General features: G+C 41.9%; 1 protein-coding gene across 1 annotated transcript in view; it reads right to left on the bottom strand.

Moving 5' to 3' along the window:
* Positions 1–1,236: 1,236 nt before the first annotated feature.
* Positions 1,237–16,851, bottom strand: part of LOC149301567 (uncharacterized) — a 107,883-nt gene continuing 92,268 nt past the window's right edge. Inside the window, exon 3 of the mRNA XM_089484241.1 lies at positions 1,237–1,801. Coding sequence (XP_089340367.1) covers positions 1,406–1,801 — 396 coding nt within the window. The 3' untranslated portion in view covers positions 1,237–1,405. The remainder of the gene's footprint in view (positions 1,802–16,851) is intronic.

The raw sequence follows: 16,851 nt of genomic DNA, 5'->3' as shown, positions 1-16,851 counted from the left end.
TCCTAAGTTGAGACATACCTGGGAAAAAGAGGGGGCGAGGGGTTTGGGGGGGTTGGAGGGGGCAAGGAAAAGGAGGAAGGGGGGGAAATTGCTAAGAAGGCTTGGGAGTGGGATGCTTCGATCTGGATTCCTGCATGGCAGGGGGATGGACTGGATGGCCCTTGTGGTCTCTTCCAACTCTATGATTCAATGTAGTTTGCAGTGGCACAAGGGGCTGCCTGTGATCTTGCAAATGGAAATATCGTTTGCAGTGGCACAAGGGGCTGCCTGTGATCTTGCAAATGGAAATGTCGTTTGCAGTGGCACAAGGGGCTGCCTGTGATCTTGCAAATGGAAATGTAGGTTGCAGTGGCACAAGGGGCTGCCTGTGATCTTGCAAATGGAAATGTAGGTTGCAGTGGCACAAGGGGCTGCCTGTGATCTTGCAAATGCTATGCCTGCTTGGGAGTGGGAAATGTAGAATTGGGCGGGGGGGGGGGTGTTTGGCCAGAAAGAGACGTACATTTCAGCCTTCTGTCTAGGAATAATGCCAAAATGTCCTCCATTTTGAGCATGCCTAAGAAGCATGCATTTATATTAACATTTTAAAAAAATTATCAATTTTTTCATGTGTCCTCCATTTTTTATAAAAACGTGTCCTACATTTGAAAATGTGGCTCTACATTTGTCCCGGCTTGGAGGTTCTGCCTTATGGCAACCCTACTCAGGAGGGAAAGGCAGGAAAGGAAGGCTCTGCTTTGGAAATATAGCTCTCTCTGTGTATCCTGTATGTTTGTGTCTGTGTGTCTGTGCTGTTCTTATGGCTGGGAATGGAGTTGAGAACTGAGGAGAGTAGAAAGGGTCAGTTTTGGGCAAATTCAGAAATTATGTGCATCAAAGTCCAGTGTGTTGAAACAGTAAAGAACTTTATTGAGAAGACATAGAAATTCAGTGTTTAAGCCAGAACTGACCACTCCAATACAAACAATATATTAAAACCCCTAAAACCTAAAACATCACCCTCTGCCAAACCTAGCCCCCACTTTCAATTCCCACAGTCTCCGCCTCACAGGTAACAAGGCCCCCTTTTGCCATTCCCAGAAACTAGCCCTTTCTGTTAATACCTGCCTCCAACTTTCTTAAGACAAAATCCCACACATTGCAAAAGTTATAATTCCCATAACTATTCTAACCAGGTGCAACAAATCCCAACCTCCCATCTACCTAACCTATACCACAACCCACAATCCCCAGCCAAATTGACAACCCAAAGCAATTATCTATACTATTGGCAATTAAAACCTAAACTTAACAAAATCCAACTTGAAAACATACAGAAATATTGACAGAGAAATTTTACAAATAAGATCACAAGGGCCTTTTCTGTATTCTGTATTTTTTGTATTCGTTATTGACAAATATAATGTTAGGATTTGTGTGGCTTCTCTCCTCTGTGGACTCTCTGATGTGCCACTAGGTGTGACTTTGAAGAAAAGAATTTCCCACAATGGTGGCATTTGTATGGCTTCTCTCCTGTGTGGACTCTCTGATGTATCATTAGAATTGACTTCTGAGGAAAACATTTCCCACAATGGTGGCATTTGTATGGCTTCTCTCCTGTGTGGACTCTCTGATGTATCATTAGAATTGACTTCTGAGGAAAACATTTCCCACAATGGTGGCATTTGTATGGCTTCTCTCCGGTGTGGACTCTCTGATGTTTCACTAGGACTGACCTCCAAGAAAAACATTTCCCACAATGCTGGCATTTGTATGGCTTCTCTCCTGTGTGGACTCTCTCATGTTTCACTAGGTCTGACTTCTGAGAAAAACCTTTCCCACAATGCTGGCATTTGTATGGCTTCACTCCTGTGTGGACTCTCTCATGTTTCACTAGGTCTGACTTCTGAGAAAAACCTTTCCCACAATGCTGGCATTTGTATGGCTTCTCTCCTGTGTGGACTCCCTGATGTGTCAGTAGGTTTGACCTCCGAGAAAAACATTTCCCACAATGCTGGCATTTGTATGGCTTCTCTCCTGTGTGGACTCTCTCATGTTTCACTAGGTCTGACTTCTGAGAAAAACCTTTCCCACAATGCTGGCATTTGTATGGCTTCTCTCCTGTGTGGACTCTCTGATGTATCATTAGGATTGACTTCCGAGAAAAACATTTCACACAACGCTGGCATTTGTAAGGCTTCTGCCCAGTGTGGACTCTCTGATGTATGACAAGGACTGACTGGAAAGGAAAACATTTCCCACAATGCTGGCATTTTTGTGACCTCTTTCCTGTGTGGACTCTCTCATGACTCAAATGTTTTTCTGTAAAGAAGGACAATTACAGATGAGACTGAAAATCAGACTTAACAAAGGAGGTGTTACCACATGATTTAGCCCTCATTAATCCCTCCTTCTTAGAGATTAAATTAATAAAGTTGCTGTGAGTAACCTAATCATGACCCTGCTGCTTATGACCCTAAATCCATTGAACAGTTGCATTCTTACTCCTAGGAGCTAGCAAAGAAGAGACCATATGGGAACTGCCTTGAGGGAATCAGTGGAAGAAGATAGTCAAAGGACTATTGAAAAAAAATATTTAATTAAACATGTGCAAAAATACTTTGATTGACAGGTGGCATCATATCCTGTGAGACGGCCATAGACTGCTGAGTCAGAGCACATGGCATATGCAAGCTAACTGCAGAGGATGTTTCATGCTATGTGGCACCAAGAGATGACTCACAACCAATACAGTATGCAGCTCACATGCGGATTGGTGTGGATTGCATTAGAGTTGTGTGTACAAGGGATAGTAAAGTTGATGGAAGTTGGAGGAGAGGTTGCAAATATTTGTATTATTTTGCAACTCAAGATAGAGAACCTCCAAGGATTTCAATTAAATCGACTGTGTTTGTGACTTATTTTTAAGTGTGAAAAGTGGTCATTGCATTGCCAATGCCTATATCTGGATATTTGCTTCCATACTCTGCTATGATATTTTGAGCTGTATCTGGGTGCATCACCCTCAGATTGTAGCGTACATTGGCTTGTGAACGCGATCAAAATTCAGAGCCAACAAGAATCTGAGAGCCGGTGAGCTAATCCTTTTTGTCTGAGGTATTTGCATCAAACACCCATTGCATTCAGTTTGTTTCACACCATTCTTCCCCCACAAAGGAAATATTCTAAAGTGATATAAACCTTTCTGAACCCACAGTTTCTGCTCCCAAGCAGAAACCAATTTCAGTATAAATATCAGCCCCGACTTGCTGTTCTTCGGTGTCAGTCCAGTTACAGATAGACACTCTGCTTGTTTTCATGGCTAAGAACCTCAATGCACTCACCAACCCCAGTTGTCATGGGAACTACTGATCTCTCCATATTTCAAATCCTCAACAATTGGAATAAAGATCTGGATAGATAACGTATCATCATTATCAAAGCCTTACATCTATTCACCACACCCACCTTTGTTACCTTGTTCTTGCGTGTGTGAGTGAACACTTATATGTATGCGTCTGTGTGTTTTGCTTTCCCCCTAAATAAAACACAAAAACCTATTTCAAATCCCACTGAAGATTTGTTTGATTCAGGAACTGCTATAGATTGGCTGAGTCCAGAGGTCATTATTGCCCCAGTAAAACTATTTCACTCTATTGAGCCAAGTACCAAAATCCCCTAAAAGCATAGCACTTGCGTCCCACAACATTCCAGAATTGGCAGTTTAGGATTGGATATTTAGAAACCTTACAAAGTGGAGAACAATAGTGCCTCACTAAAACTAGAAATTTCATGATTCCACAGGAAGTTGTTATGACAATTAAATTACGTGTGAAAGGGAACTAGGAATGGTAGTAGAGCACAAGTTGAACATATGTCAACAGTGTTATGCAGCAGCTAAAAAGGCCAATATGATCCTAGGCTGTATCAATAGGAGTATAGTGTCAAGATCAAGGGAAGTAATAGTGCCACTCTATTCTTTTTGGTTAGGGCTCTCTTGCAATAATCCTGTGTCCAGTTCTGGGACAACAATTCAAACAGATGTTGAGAAGCTGGAGCATGTCCAGAGGAGGTAAACCAAAATGGAGAACGGTCTGGAAACCATGCTCTCGCAGGAATGACTTAAGGAGCTGGGTATTTTTAGCTTAGAGAAGGTTAAGAGTGGATATGACAGCCCTGTTCAAATATTTGAAGAGATGTCATATTCTGGATGGAGCAGGCTTGCTTTCTGCTACTCCAGAGAAAAGGACATGGAACAATGGATGCAAGCCACAGGGACAAGAGATTCCACTTAAACTTTAGGAGGAACTTCCTGAGAGTAAAAGCTCTTCAACAGTGGAATATACACCCTCAGAGTTTGGTGGAGTCTCTTTCTTTGGAGGTTTTTAAACAGAGGCTGGATAGCCATCTCTTGGGGATGCTTTGAATGTCTGTTCCTGCATGGCAGAAGATTGAACCGGATGGTCCTTGTGGTCTAATTCAACTATTTGATTCTATAATTCTAAAGTGGAATCATAGCGCTCTGACAGTGAATTATGAAAGGGCCCTCAGTCTTCACAGGAAGGGCAATGTATTCAGGTTCCTTACCCACAGAGGCCACATTCTCATAATTCTCCATCATAACAGAACTGTACATCAGTCTCTGCTTCTTCGTCAACAGTTTCCATTCATCCTCAGTGAAATATATTGCCACATCCGCAAAGGTCACCTGCAACAGAAAATAGCCCTCATCCAGAAAATGACTAAACAAAAGGGGATGAAAGCACACGGTGCATTGCAAATATTATTTCAACACTGCAGAAATCAGTCCAGGAAATAAACTTTAAATTCTGCAAGCAAGAAAAAGCTACAGTCTTTGAGATCCAGTTTGTCTAAATTCTTTCAATATAATATAAAATATGATAAACAATATAAATTAGGCCATTTCTGGAATATTATTGATTGATTAAGATACTGACTATGTCAACATGTATAGTACATTTAGTCACCAATGAATCATTTAGCCATGTCTCACCTAATTTCAAAGGCAAATTTCCTTTTTAAAGAACAGTTCTGGGGAGTGCTCTGGGCTTGAGGGCCACTGGGCCCACCCTCAATTTAAGTCCAGAGATATTCTTCCATATCCCCCAGCATTTCACAGATTGGGAAAGAAAGACTCATGTGGACAAGCAACATCAGAAGGTGGTCCAGATGGCCAAAGTTGTTAATTATAATGATCACACAAGTGAGGAAGGGTACAGAAGTTTGTTTTTGCTCCGACTCCTGGCAAGGGAAAGATCCTGCCCCCTTCCCTCCTCCCCTTTCCCCTATTTTGAGTTGACGGGCTGCACACTCTTTTGAACTTGGAACACATTTTGCAGCAACTGAACTGACCTGAGGAGAAGGGGGAAAGTGGGAGGAGGAGAGTGAAATAGGACATTTTCAAAGCCCCCTCAAAAAATGAGGTAATAGAGGATTAACCAGGACTCTCTCTGCCAAACTTTGACAGTATGTTCTCTGCTTGCTTTCATGAGCCGACCCAGACACAGATGAAACCAACAGTCAGGATGGCAACTTACCAAAGAGCTGTTGTACCTCTGAAGCCTCTTTCTGTTGGAGCCCAGCTCCCTCTGCTTGGCCTTCGTGTTGGCCATCATGTGGGAAGGGGGATCCTGGTGGCCCTGCACTTCGGTCACTTCCAACAAAAGACACTCCAAAGCCGTGTACAAGGTGTCCAAGATGAAGTTCCTGAGAAAAGAGACAAGGGTTAGGCTTGGTTTGGCTAGAAACCCTGCAGCACTCAAAGTCACTGTGTCATCATGACTTCTCTTTCACACAGAGGAGGAGCGGGAGGACCTCCTTTATGTCCCAGGTGGAGAAGCTGTAGCTCCTGGGCTGCATAAGAGCTACATTACCTTAGAGATCTGATGGCCCCCTCCCAATTTAGACACTGGTCAAAATAATTATTTCATTTTTGTAGATGATGCTATTTCTCTAAACTTAACTACTGTTTTTGTTATGTCAGTCATAGCAGGAGTATGCTTGCTAAAGCCACATAGAAATTGAGGTATGTACATTTGGGTGCATTGTTTCTGAATGGATCTATTGTCAAAATGACAATTTCTTCACTTTTCCTTGTATATTTTTTAAAAAGATGCACACTGCTGAATATGTTGCACTTGAAATATCAAAAATCTATAAATGTATAGGTTTATGACTGAACATTGAACCGTGGATTATGCTCATTTGGGGGAAGTGAAGAAGTATGTAAACTCATTTTATAAACCCAGTGAAACGAATACCTCATAAAACTCTAGCAAACACCACATACACACGCAGTCCCCACACAAAGGACTCACTGGCGCACTGTGTGTCTGGGTCTGGAAATCTCATTTCCACCTTCTAGGAAGACAGTTCTGCTAGAGACTGCATTTGGGACTTTATTCCTGCAAAGCATGGCCTCACTCTCTCAGCCGCAACCCTTCCACACAATCCTGGACTGAAACATTTAAACAAAGGTCCTCTTTCAGCTCCAGGAATAAAGGCCTATCTTCAGTACAAAGACCCTGATGCCTGCAGCCCCAGAAAGGGCTCTTCTGCAGTCCTTTATGGCCGGAGCTTCCCAGGGTCAGAGGCCGTCTCCTCAGCCGTAGAGAAGGGTTGCTCTGAGTGCGAAGGAGGAGGAAGTCCAAGGGCTGAGGGAGGGAAGGCAATGGGAAAAGGTCAGTGCCAATGGCCATGGAGGGCAGAAGGTGACAATGCCTAGGAAACTCCTCTGAGTCCCACCCATTCTAGAAATGAGTGGCAGGAGTGAGTCCAGGGGGCTGAGGGGGTCTCCTTTCCCAAAGGGGGAGGCAAGGACTGGTGGACCCTCCCCATCTAGGGCCCAAAGGGAGGGTCTCTTTCCCCACCTCTCTCTCCCAGCCCCCAAAGCACAGCATCCCCACTGGCCCTGAGTCCCTGCCTCCCCTTCCTCAGACACCACAGGCCCCTTCCTTCTTTCCTTCCTCCCCCCCAAAATGGAGAGTCAGAGGCACAAAGGGACACACTTCCTTCCTTTTGGCCCAAGGAGCCTGGCCTCCTTCTGACTCTGGAGCCTCAGGAGAGAAAGAGAAGCCTCTGTTCAACTGAGGCCTCAGAGAAGGTTCCAGAACATTATTCCCCACAGTCACAAGCAGAACAAAATGGCCACCGGAACACAAAAGCGCTGCCAGAACACAAAATGGCTGCCTCTGCCTCAGTGCTTGGCAGTTGGCAGTTTGAGGCCTTCAGGGGAGAGAGAGAGAGGCTGAGGGAAGAGTGGAAGGAGGCCCTGGAGGGATGGGGTCTTGGGAAATAGAGAGCTTCCTGAGATATTCGGTGTTCGCTTCCTAACAAAGTGGTTTCTGGCCTCATGAAGGATTTGGGGCAAACTGGATCTGAAAGGCAGTAGTAGCATTTTCTCTTGCCAATGGGATTCACAGTGTATTTCCTGGACTTGGTATCCCAGCATCCACATGGCCAGAAAGAGGAGGGGTCCTGCCCTGCAGTAAGGCCCCTCCAGTCCCTCAGAAACAAGGACTACAACTCCCACGTCTTCTTTCTTTCTTTCTTTCTTTCTTTCTTTCTTTCTTTCTCCCTAGCTGCCTTGTGTTAGTGGTGTTACTTCTCTTTTGTCATTGTGTGCTTTCAATGCTTTGTTTCTGACTTATGGCAACCCTAAAGAAAGCCCTTTGCAGGCTTTTCTTGGGGAGCCTCTCCTGGGGTTTCCTTGGCAAGAGTTGTTCAGAGGAGGTTTGCCATTGCCTTCCCTGAGGCTGAGAGAGTGTGACTTCTTCTCCAAGGGACCCAGCTGGTTTCATGGAGGATTGGGGCACTGGACCATGGCTTCCAGAGTTGTAACCCAACACTCAAACCACTGCACCACACTGCCTCCCGTTCCCATGTACAACCTGAGAAATAATTGCAGACTTTTATCTGTTCTTCATGTGTGTCTTCAATTCAATTCCAACTTATGGCAACCCTAAGGCAACCTTACCATGGGGTTTTCTTGGCAGGTTTCTTCAGAGAGGGGTTGCCATTGCCATCCTCTGAGGCTGAGAGAGTGTGACTTGCCAAGGGTCATTAAGTCCAAAACAAACTGCAGCAGTAATCCAATCTGAGACTGCTTTAACTACCCTGGCTCAGTGCTAGGGAATTCTGGGAAATGCAGTTATGTGAGACATTGAGCCTTCTCCGTCAGAGAGCTCTGGTGCCACATTACCCACAGAGGCCACGTTCTCATAATTCTCCATCATTATATGATTATACATAAGTTTCTGCTTCTTTGTCAACAGTTTCCATTCGTCCTCAGTGAAATATACAGCCACATCCGCAAAGGTCACCTGCAATAGAAAATAGCCCTCATCCAGAGAGTGACTAAGCAAAAGGGGAGGAAAGCACATGGTGCATCAGAAATACTATTTGATCACTTTAGAATTCAGTCCAGGAAATAAACTTTAAATTCTGTCAGCAAGAAAAAAGCTACTGCCTTTGAGATCCAGTTTGTCTCAAATATTTTCAATATAATATGCAATATTATAAACAATATAATTTAGGCTGCTTTATTATTTGTCGACGCGGAAAAGCTTTTGACAGCAGTAGCTGGAATTTTATGTTTGAATTATTAAAACAAATGAATATGGGAGAAGCTTTTGTTAATAATGGGAAAGAAATCTATAAAAATCAGACAGCCTGTTTAAAAATTAACGGAGAATTAACGAAAGAATTTGGTATACAAAGGGGGACAAGGCAAGGATGCCCGCTATCGCCGTTATTATTTATAACTGTATTAGAATTCTTAATGAACAAAATTAGAAATAATCCAAGGATTGAGGGAATAAAAATAAAGAAAGAGGAAGTGAAAGTTAGAGCCTACGCAGACGATTTAGTTGTAATATTGGAGGATCCGCTAAATAATATAGAAGATGTTATGGGTGATTTAAAATGGTTTGGTAAACTTACAAGATTTAAGATTAATAAAGGAAAATCAGTGATAAAATCAAAAAATATGAGCAAACAGGAAGAAACAAAAAACAGGATGTGATGTGGCCTATAAAGTTAAATATCTAGGAATCTGGCTGTCCAATAATAACATGAACTTATCTGACAACAACTAAAAGACAAGGTGGGAAAAGGTTAGTGAAGAAATGTGCAGATGGTCAAAGTTAAACTTACCGATCCTCAGCAGAATAGCTGCCATAAAAATGGTATTTTACCGAAGATTTTATTTCTTTTTATTAATTTACCAATTAGCATATCAGGAAAGATTATGGAGCAATGGAACAAGGAATTTTAAAAAATTATTTAGAAAGGGGGAAAAGCCAGAATTAGATGGACACTTTAAAAGAAACAAAAGAGAGAGGAGGATGTGCCATGCCAGATATAAAGCTATATAGATGGGCATGTAATATGTTCTGGTTAGAGGATTGGATTAGGCTAAATAATACACAAACATTAAATTTGGAAGGTCCAGATCTGAGATTCGGGTGGCATGCATACTTATGGTATAACAAAATTACTGTTAACAGAGACTTTCATAATAACCCGATTCGCAGAGCCTTGTTGGAGACTTGGAGGAAAATAAAAGCAATTTTCTATTTCAAAATACCTGTTTGGGTGTCAACGCAAGAGGCGTTTGCTAATAGATGGGACTCTGGGAAATATTGGCGCAGATATATAGATTTAATAAAAGGAAAACAAGAAATTACTATGAATCCAGAGAAGAAATTATCAGTGAAAAAAATGAAATAAATTGGTATAGTTATTACCAAATAAAAAGGATGTTCAATTAGGATATTAGGACAGTGTGAATTGAGATAAAATTAATGGAATTAGATGAACTGACAATGAAAACGGAAGAAAAGAAAATAGGTAAATATTATAAACTATTTAGAGAGAGAGAATTGGAAAACGAACCAATAAAACAATATATGCTCGATTGGGCAAAGGACGTGGGACATGAAATTCCATTGGAGGCATGGGGAAAAGCCTGGAAAAGGACAAATGCTTTTAACAGATCCCAAGACTTAAAATAAAATTTCCTAAAAATTAGTAATAGGTGGTATTATACTCCGGTTAGAATAAAAAAGCTCTTCAAAGGGGAAATGGATAAATGTTGGAATTGCCATAAAGAAAAGAGTACGATGATCCACATGTGGTGGAAGTGTGAAAAAGTGAGAAAGTTTTGGGATGAAATACACAAAATAATTCAACAAATATATGGTATCAAATTTAAGAAAAAAACAGAATTGTACCTGTTAAATATGACACACTTTTTGAAAAGTGAGGATGAGAAAAAACTTTGGCGGATAATGTTATATTTGATTACATTGGCAAGGACGATGATAGCCCAAAAGTGGAAATCAGAAGAAGATTTATGGATAGATGACTGGTTATTAAAAATCAGTGAGATCAAAGAGATAGGTAAACTCTCCTATATGTTAGAGGATAAGAAAGGAGATAATATAGAAAAGGATTGGAAGAAAATTACGAAATACAGTGGAACCTTGTTATACGCTGGGGTTTGGTTCCAATATCCCCCGTGTATAACAAAGTCAGTGTATGCTCAAGTCCCATTAAAAATAATGACATAGCAAAATGGTGTCCCTTATAAAAAATGGAAAATCAAGGTTTGATATTTGAAATTTATACTTTTTTTGAACATTTTCAAACTTTTTTTGAACATTTTCCATGTATAACAAATCAGTGTATAAGAAGGGCTGACTGTATTGGAAAAAGAGATAGGGTATCAATAAAGACCTGGTTTAACATTAATAAAGAATATAGTAGGAAAAGGAGGAGAGGGGCAATATAGATAGGGACCAGGGGAAAGAATATATTCAAGGAAATCAAAGTTAGAGAGGACTCTTCTTTGTTAAATATAATTTGGAGATATACATGTGGACATACATTCCCTCATTTGTCCCCCTCTTCCTGAGAAAAAATTGTTATAAGTTAATAAGGAGTAACATGGGAGAGGACATAGAAAAATATTTGTTGATTAATAGACGGAATGTATGTAATATTAGCAAGAAGCAGAAAGACTACAGTAAATATCACACAAAAGACAGCAGATTGGGAAGTGAAGAAGAAAAAGAAGAAAAGAAGATAAGAGAGTATTGTATGTTGGAAATTGTGACTGTAATTGACCTTGTTTTTAGAACTGTTTGGGAAATACGTGTTAAAAATGAAAATGAAATAATTAATAAAGATAAATTACAAAAAAATAAACAATATAATTTAGGCCATGGCTGGGATATTGATGATGGGTTAGGATACTGACTATCCCAACACATACAGTACATTTAGCCACAAAAGAATTATGGTGCATTTAGACATTTCTTGCCAAATTTTAGAACCAAATGCCATTATTAAAAAACATTTCTGGGGAGCACTCTGGGCTTGAGGGCCACGGAGCCCACCCCCAATTTAGATCCAGAGATGTTCTCCCATATCCCCCAACTTTTCAGATTGGAAAAGCAAGACACATGTGGACAAGCAACACCAAAAGGTGGTCAAGATGGCCAAAGTTGTTTATGAGGAAGATCACACAAGATAGGAAGGACTCAGCAGTTTGCTTTTGCTTCAGCCTCCTGTCTCCCATATCCTGTCTCCTTCTTTCCTCTCCTCTCCCCACTTTTGAGTTGATGGGGGGCATACCGAATGGTACTCAGGAACTGAAGTGAGCTGAGAAGGGGGAAAGTGGGAGGAGGAGAGAGCAACCGAGACATTTTTAAAAGCCCCTGAAAAAATGGGGTGACAGAGGATTAACCAGGACTGTCTCTGCTAAATTGGGAGAGTATGTTCTCCACCTGCTTTCAAGAGCTGGCCCAGCAGTGACACAGATGAAACTAATAGTCAAGAACCTCAACTCACCAAAGAGTTCTTGTATCTCTGCATCCTCTGTCTGTTGGAGCCCATCTCCCTCCGCATGGCCTCTGTGTCGGCCATCAGGTGGGCAGGGGTCCTGTGGTCTTGCACTTGGGTCACTTACAGCAAAAGGTGCCCCAAAGCTGTGTCCAGTCCCTGAGAAAAGATACCAGAGATTCAAAAAAGGACGCAAATTGGATCTCCTATAAAGAATCAATGCAAATAGAACTGGTTCTAGAATAAAGACATGAGAAGATCCTAATGATCAGAGTTATGATCTTTCATGGTTCTTTTACAGACAATTAGAGAGCTCTTCCTTATGGATAAAAAACAATCCGGTATTTGCAAATCAGACTCTGATCTAGAACAGGAAATAATGTTGAATAAAGATGCCTTATTAGCAAGACTTTATAATTGTATTCTTAAAATCTATACAGAAGAGGAAGTTATTAAAGAAAATATGATCAGATGATCTCAAAACTTTGGTTTTGCAATTGAATTAGACCACTGAGAATACACTTGGAAAAAAGATTGAACTATACTTTTTTGGGGGACAAGAATCCTCTTAGAAGCCAAAGCCAAATGTTTGTGAAAAATCAGAATAAGTCTTATATTAAAACTATCCTCCCCATTTCTGATCCCTTTTGAAACCCATGTTCCCCAGAAGGAGAAGAGCTGTGTAATAAGAAAACCCTCTCAGGAAACATACACACAAAAGACACACAAAGAGACACACTTTCTTCCTTTTGGCCCAAGGAGCCTGGCCTCCTTCTGACTCTGGAGCCTCAGGAGAGAAAGAGAGGCCTCTGTTCAACTGAGGCTCAGAGAAGGTTCTGGAACATTGTTCCCCACAGTCACAAGCAGAACAAAATGGCCTCCAGAACACAAAATGGCTGCCTCTGTCTCAGCGCTTGGCAGTTTGAGGCCTTCAGGGAACTGAAAATGGAGGATGGAAGGGCCCCAAAGTGAGATGGGGCCCCAAACAGGATTGCCAAACCTTAACAACACCTAAAATGTCAAACCAAAATAACATTCCCAGAGTTCCATAGTACTGGCCATTACAGTGGTGCAGAACAAGAATGCCCAGTGATGGTGGCACTAATGATGATTAAGGTCTGGTGGCAGCTCCATCCCTCCCCCCCAGGCCTCATATCATCATCATCATCATCTTTGCTACAGCATGAGAGCCACCATTAAAAGCATTGAAATCCCCTTCAGAGAGAGTGGGCCTTGCCTAGAAGGACTGCTGGGCCTCCTTCCTCCCCTCCTTAATGGCAGTGGCCAAAGAAAGGCAGCAGCAGTAGACCCAAGCCAGGCCCAGCCAGACCTCAGGGCAGCAGTGAAGCCTAGTGGTTCCAGCCCTTGTCTCTCTGCTGTTTCTTCACTCCACTCCCCCCTCTCTCTCCTTCCTTCCTGTCTCTCTGTCTGTCTCCTTCTCCCTCTAAAACTCTGCTTCTCTCTCCTCTCTGTCTTCCGCGCGCAGAGCTAAATAGAGAAGCAGAAGCTCCTCCTCTTCTTGAGGCTGGCCAATGGGGGCAGAGCACCTGGAAGACCCCACCCCCTCTGCCCCAGACTCACATTTTGTTTTCTGGCAGCCATTTTGTGCTGCTTGTGACTGTTGGGAATAATGTTCCAGAACCTTCTCTGAGGCCTCAGTTGAACAGAGGCTTCTCTTTCTCTCCTGAGGCTCCAGAGTCAGAAGCCAAAAGTGGTTCCTTTGGGAGGTTTTAAAAGTGTCTTCAGTTTTCTTATTAAGAGATTTTTGTGCATGAAGGAAGTTGACAAACCAGACCATCTCATATTACCAAGAATGAAACAATCAAATATAGAAACAAACAAACAACAACAAAAATAAGGATTAGACCGAAAAACAAAGTGCTTAGTTTTTGAAAGTAAAACCATTATTAAGAAGGTAAAAACCAGACTTGGGTGCTTCGACCCTTTTACAACCAGCTCAGGCTGTATCTGCACTGCAGAAATATTCCAGTCTGAAACTGTGTTAACTCTCCTGGCTCCATCCTGTGGAATCCTGGGATTTGTAGTTTGTTGGGCACCAGAGATCCAGAGCCACCCAAGACAAGGGTTCTCTTGGCCCTCCTTTGCTTGCGAATACTGACTATCTCAGGAGTCTCTATATTAGAGCATCAGGAAAACCTTTAGGTATTGTTAAGATTGGGAAATCCTGTTTGGGGTCACTTCTGACTTTATGGACCTTACATCCTCCATTATGGGTTTCCTGAAGGCCTCAAACTGCCAACTGTGAAGCGCTAAGGTTGAGGTGGCCATTTTGTGTTCTGGCAGACATTTTGTGGTCCAGCGGCCATTTTGAGACTGGCCCATCATGACCTCAGTCTGATGCTCCTTACCTGAAGCACTGATAGTGTCCCATTGTGACCTCAGTCTGATGTTCCTTGCCTGAAGGACTGAGACTGGCCCATTGTGACTTCAGGCTCATGCATCTTACCTGAATAACTGACACTGGCCTATTGTGATCTCAGGCTTATCCTCCTTTCCTGAAGGATTTAGATGGGACTATGGTCACTTCAGACTGTTCCTCCATACCTGAAGCATTGAAAGTGTCCCATTGTGATCTCGGACTGATGCTTCTTGCCTGAAGTATTCAGATGGCACTATTGTGACTTCTTCAGGTTGCTGCTCCTTACCTTAAGCATTGCGACTCTCCCATTGTAATCTCAGAATCAGAGAATCGTAGAGTTGGAAGAGACCACTGGAGCCATCAAGTCCCTGCTGTTTTGGAGGAACTCTCAATCAAAGCATAGTGAGAGATGTCCATCCAGCCCCTATTTAAAAACCTCCAAGGAAGGAGACTCCAATACACTCTGAGGAAGGAGTCTGTCCCAATGTCCCTCCTAATGTTGAGGTGGAATCTCTTTTCCTGGAGCTTGCATCCATTCCTCCAGTTCTTGTTCTCTGGAGCAGCAGAAAACAAGCTTACTTACTGCACAATATGGCATCCCTTCAAATATTTAAACAGGGCTGTCATATCACCTCTTAACCTTCACTTCTCCAGGCTAAACATCCACAGTTCCCTAAGTCGTTCCTCATAGGATATGGTTTCCAGACCCTTCACTCTTTTATTCGCCCTCCTTTTGACACACTCCAGTTTCTCAACATCCTTTTTTGAATTGTGGGGCCCAGAACTGGACACAATATTCCAGGTGGGACCTGACCAGAGTAGAATAGAGTGGGACTATTACTTCCCTTCATCTAGACACTATACTTCTATTGATGCAGGCTAAAACTGCATTTGCCTTGTTAGCTGCTGCATCACACTATTGACTCATGTTCAACTTGTGATCTACTTAGACTCCTAGATCCATTTCACACATAGTTTCATTCACCCAGGTCTCCCCCATCCTATATCTGTGCATTTCATTTTTCCATCCTTAATGTAGTACGTTACATTTTTCCGTGTCAAATTTCATTTTGTTTGCTTTGGCCCAGCTTTCTAATCTATTCAGGTCATTTTGATCCTGTCCTCTGGGGTATTAGGTACTCCTCCAAATTTGGTTTCATCTGCATATTTGATAAGTATGCCCCCAATTCTGTCATCCAAGTCATTGATAAAGATGTTGAATAGCACTGGACCCTGGACAGAACCCTACTGGACACTCCACTGGTCACTTCTCTCCAGGATGAAAAGGAGCCACTGTTGAATATCCTTTGGGTTCGGCCAGTCAACCAATGACAAATCCATGTAACAGTTGCCTTGTCTACCTTGTTTCATGTTTTTGTTTTATATACTGTTTAATTTGGTTAACTGCTATTAAGGTTCATATCTATGAGATTCTATGATATGGGGTGCACTATAATTCTTTTAATATATGAACAGGTATTTCAATCCTATATATTCATATTATCAGACATAACTCCAGAGAATGTTAGCCTTTTGGATGCCATAATGTTCCTCTCATTCTTCAGAGCAAGAAGCAACACTTCATCTGCCTTCTAGAAGATAAAGCAGAAAGGCTTCCTAAACAACTGAAGCCTTGGGCAAGTCGCACTCTCTCAGCCTCAGAGGATGGCCATGGGAAACCCACTCTGAAGGAACCAGCCAAGAAAACCCCTTCAGAGACTCCCATAAGGTCACCATAAGACCTGGAAACAACTGGAAGGCAGACCCCAAGAACAACATTGGAAATAGGTGCAAGCCATGCCTTGGGAAAGTGCAATGACTGGGCTCCAGTCAATGGAGGTCTTCTTCAGGCAGAAAAGGGAGGTTTATGCAAATGCAGAGTGACATCACTGCTACGGAAGGCTCTCTTGACCAATCAGAAAGCAAGATAAAGGTTCTTCTGGAAGCTTCCGTGAGAAGGAGATATAAGGCCTGAGAGACCAAGAGACAGTTGGGGGAATTGTGTTGGTTGGAGATCGAGAGAGAGAGAGTTAAAGAGCGGATCTTGGAAGTTAGTCTCAGAATTGGACGCTTGGGTTTATTTATTTTTTAATAGCTTGTATGAATTGAATATTATATACTTACAAATATTGTACCTGCAAGACTCTTAATATCTTGTAGGACTTATATTTCAGTTATATTTTGTCATTTATAGTAAATATCTCCTTGGAGTATCTACTACTCGATGCTCCTTTTACACGTGTCTTGGATCGGTTGATGCTTGGGAAGATCAGTAAAGGAGGAGAAATAAGGTTCCTTATCTGGTCCCAGTGTAGGTTAAGGGAAACCCTTTTATAATTTACTGGGAGGTGTGGAGAGAGAGAGAGAGAGAGAGATTTGGAAAGGATTAAAGTAGAGAGATAAAGGTTAGAGGAAGAGCTGAGGCAAGAGAAAAGTGTCCCCTCTTTAGAATATTTTTGGTAGAATATATTAATAAAGGATGAAAGATGAATATGTAAGATAGAAATGCATAAGTAGGTGTATGTGTGTGTGTGTGTGTGTTTGTATATGAAGACTGATATGTGTTTGTTTGTATATATGTTTTAATAATAAAATATTTTTAAAAAAAATTTAAAAAATAATTCACT

Source organism: Sceloporus occidentalis, unplaced genomic scaffold, assembly GCF_023333645.1.
Source record: "Sceloporus occidentalis isolate IW3139 unplaced genomic scaffold, rSceOcc1.0.p SCAF_21, whole genome shotgun sequence".
NCBI classification, from domain to species: domain Eukaryota; kingdom Metazoa; phylum Chordata; class Lepidosauria; order Squamata; family Phrynosomatidae; genus Sceloporus; species Sceloporus occidentalis.
The sequence above is the reverse complement of the archived record's forward strand: the minus strand, read 5'-3'. Positions and strand labels throughout refer to the sequence as shown.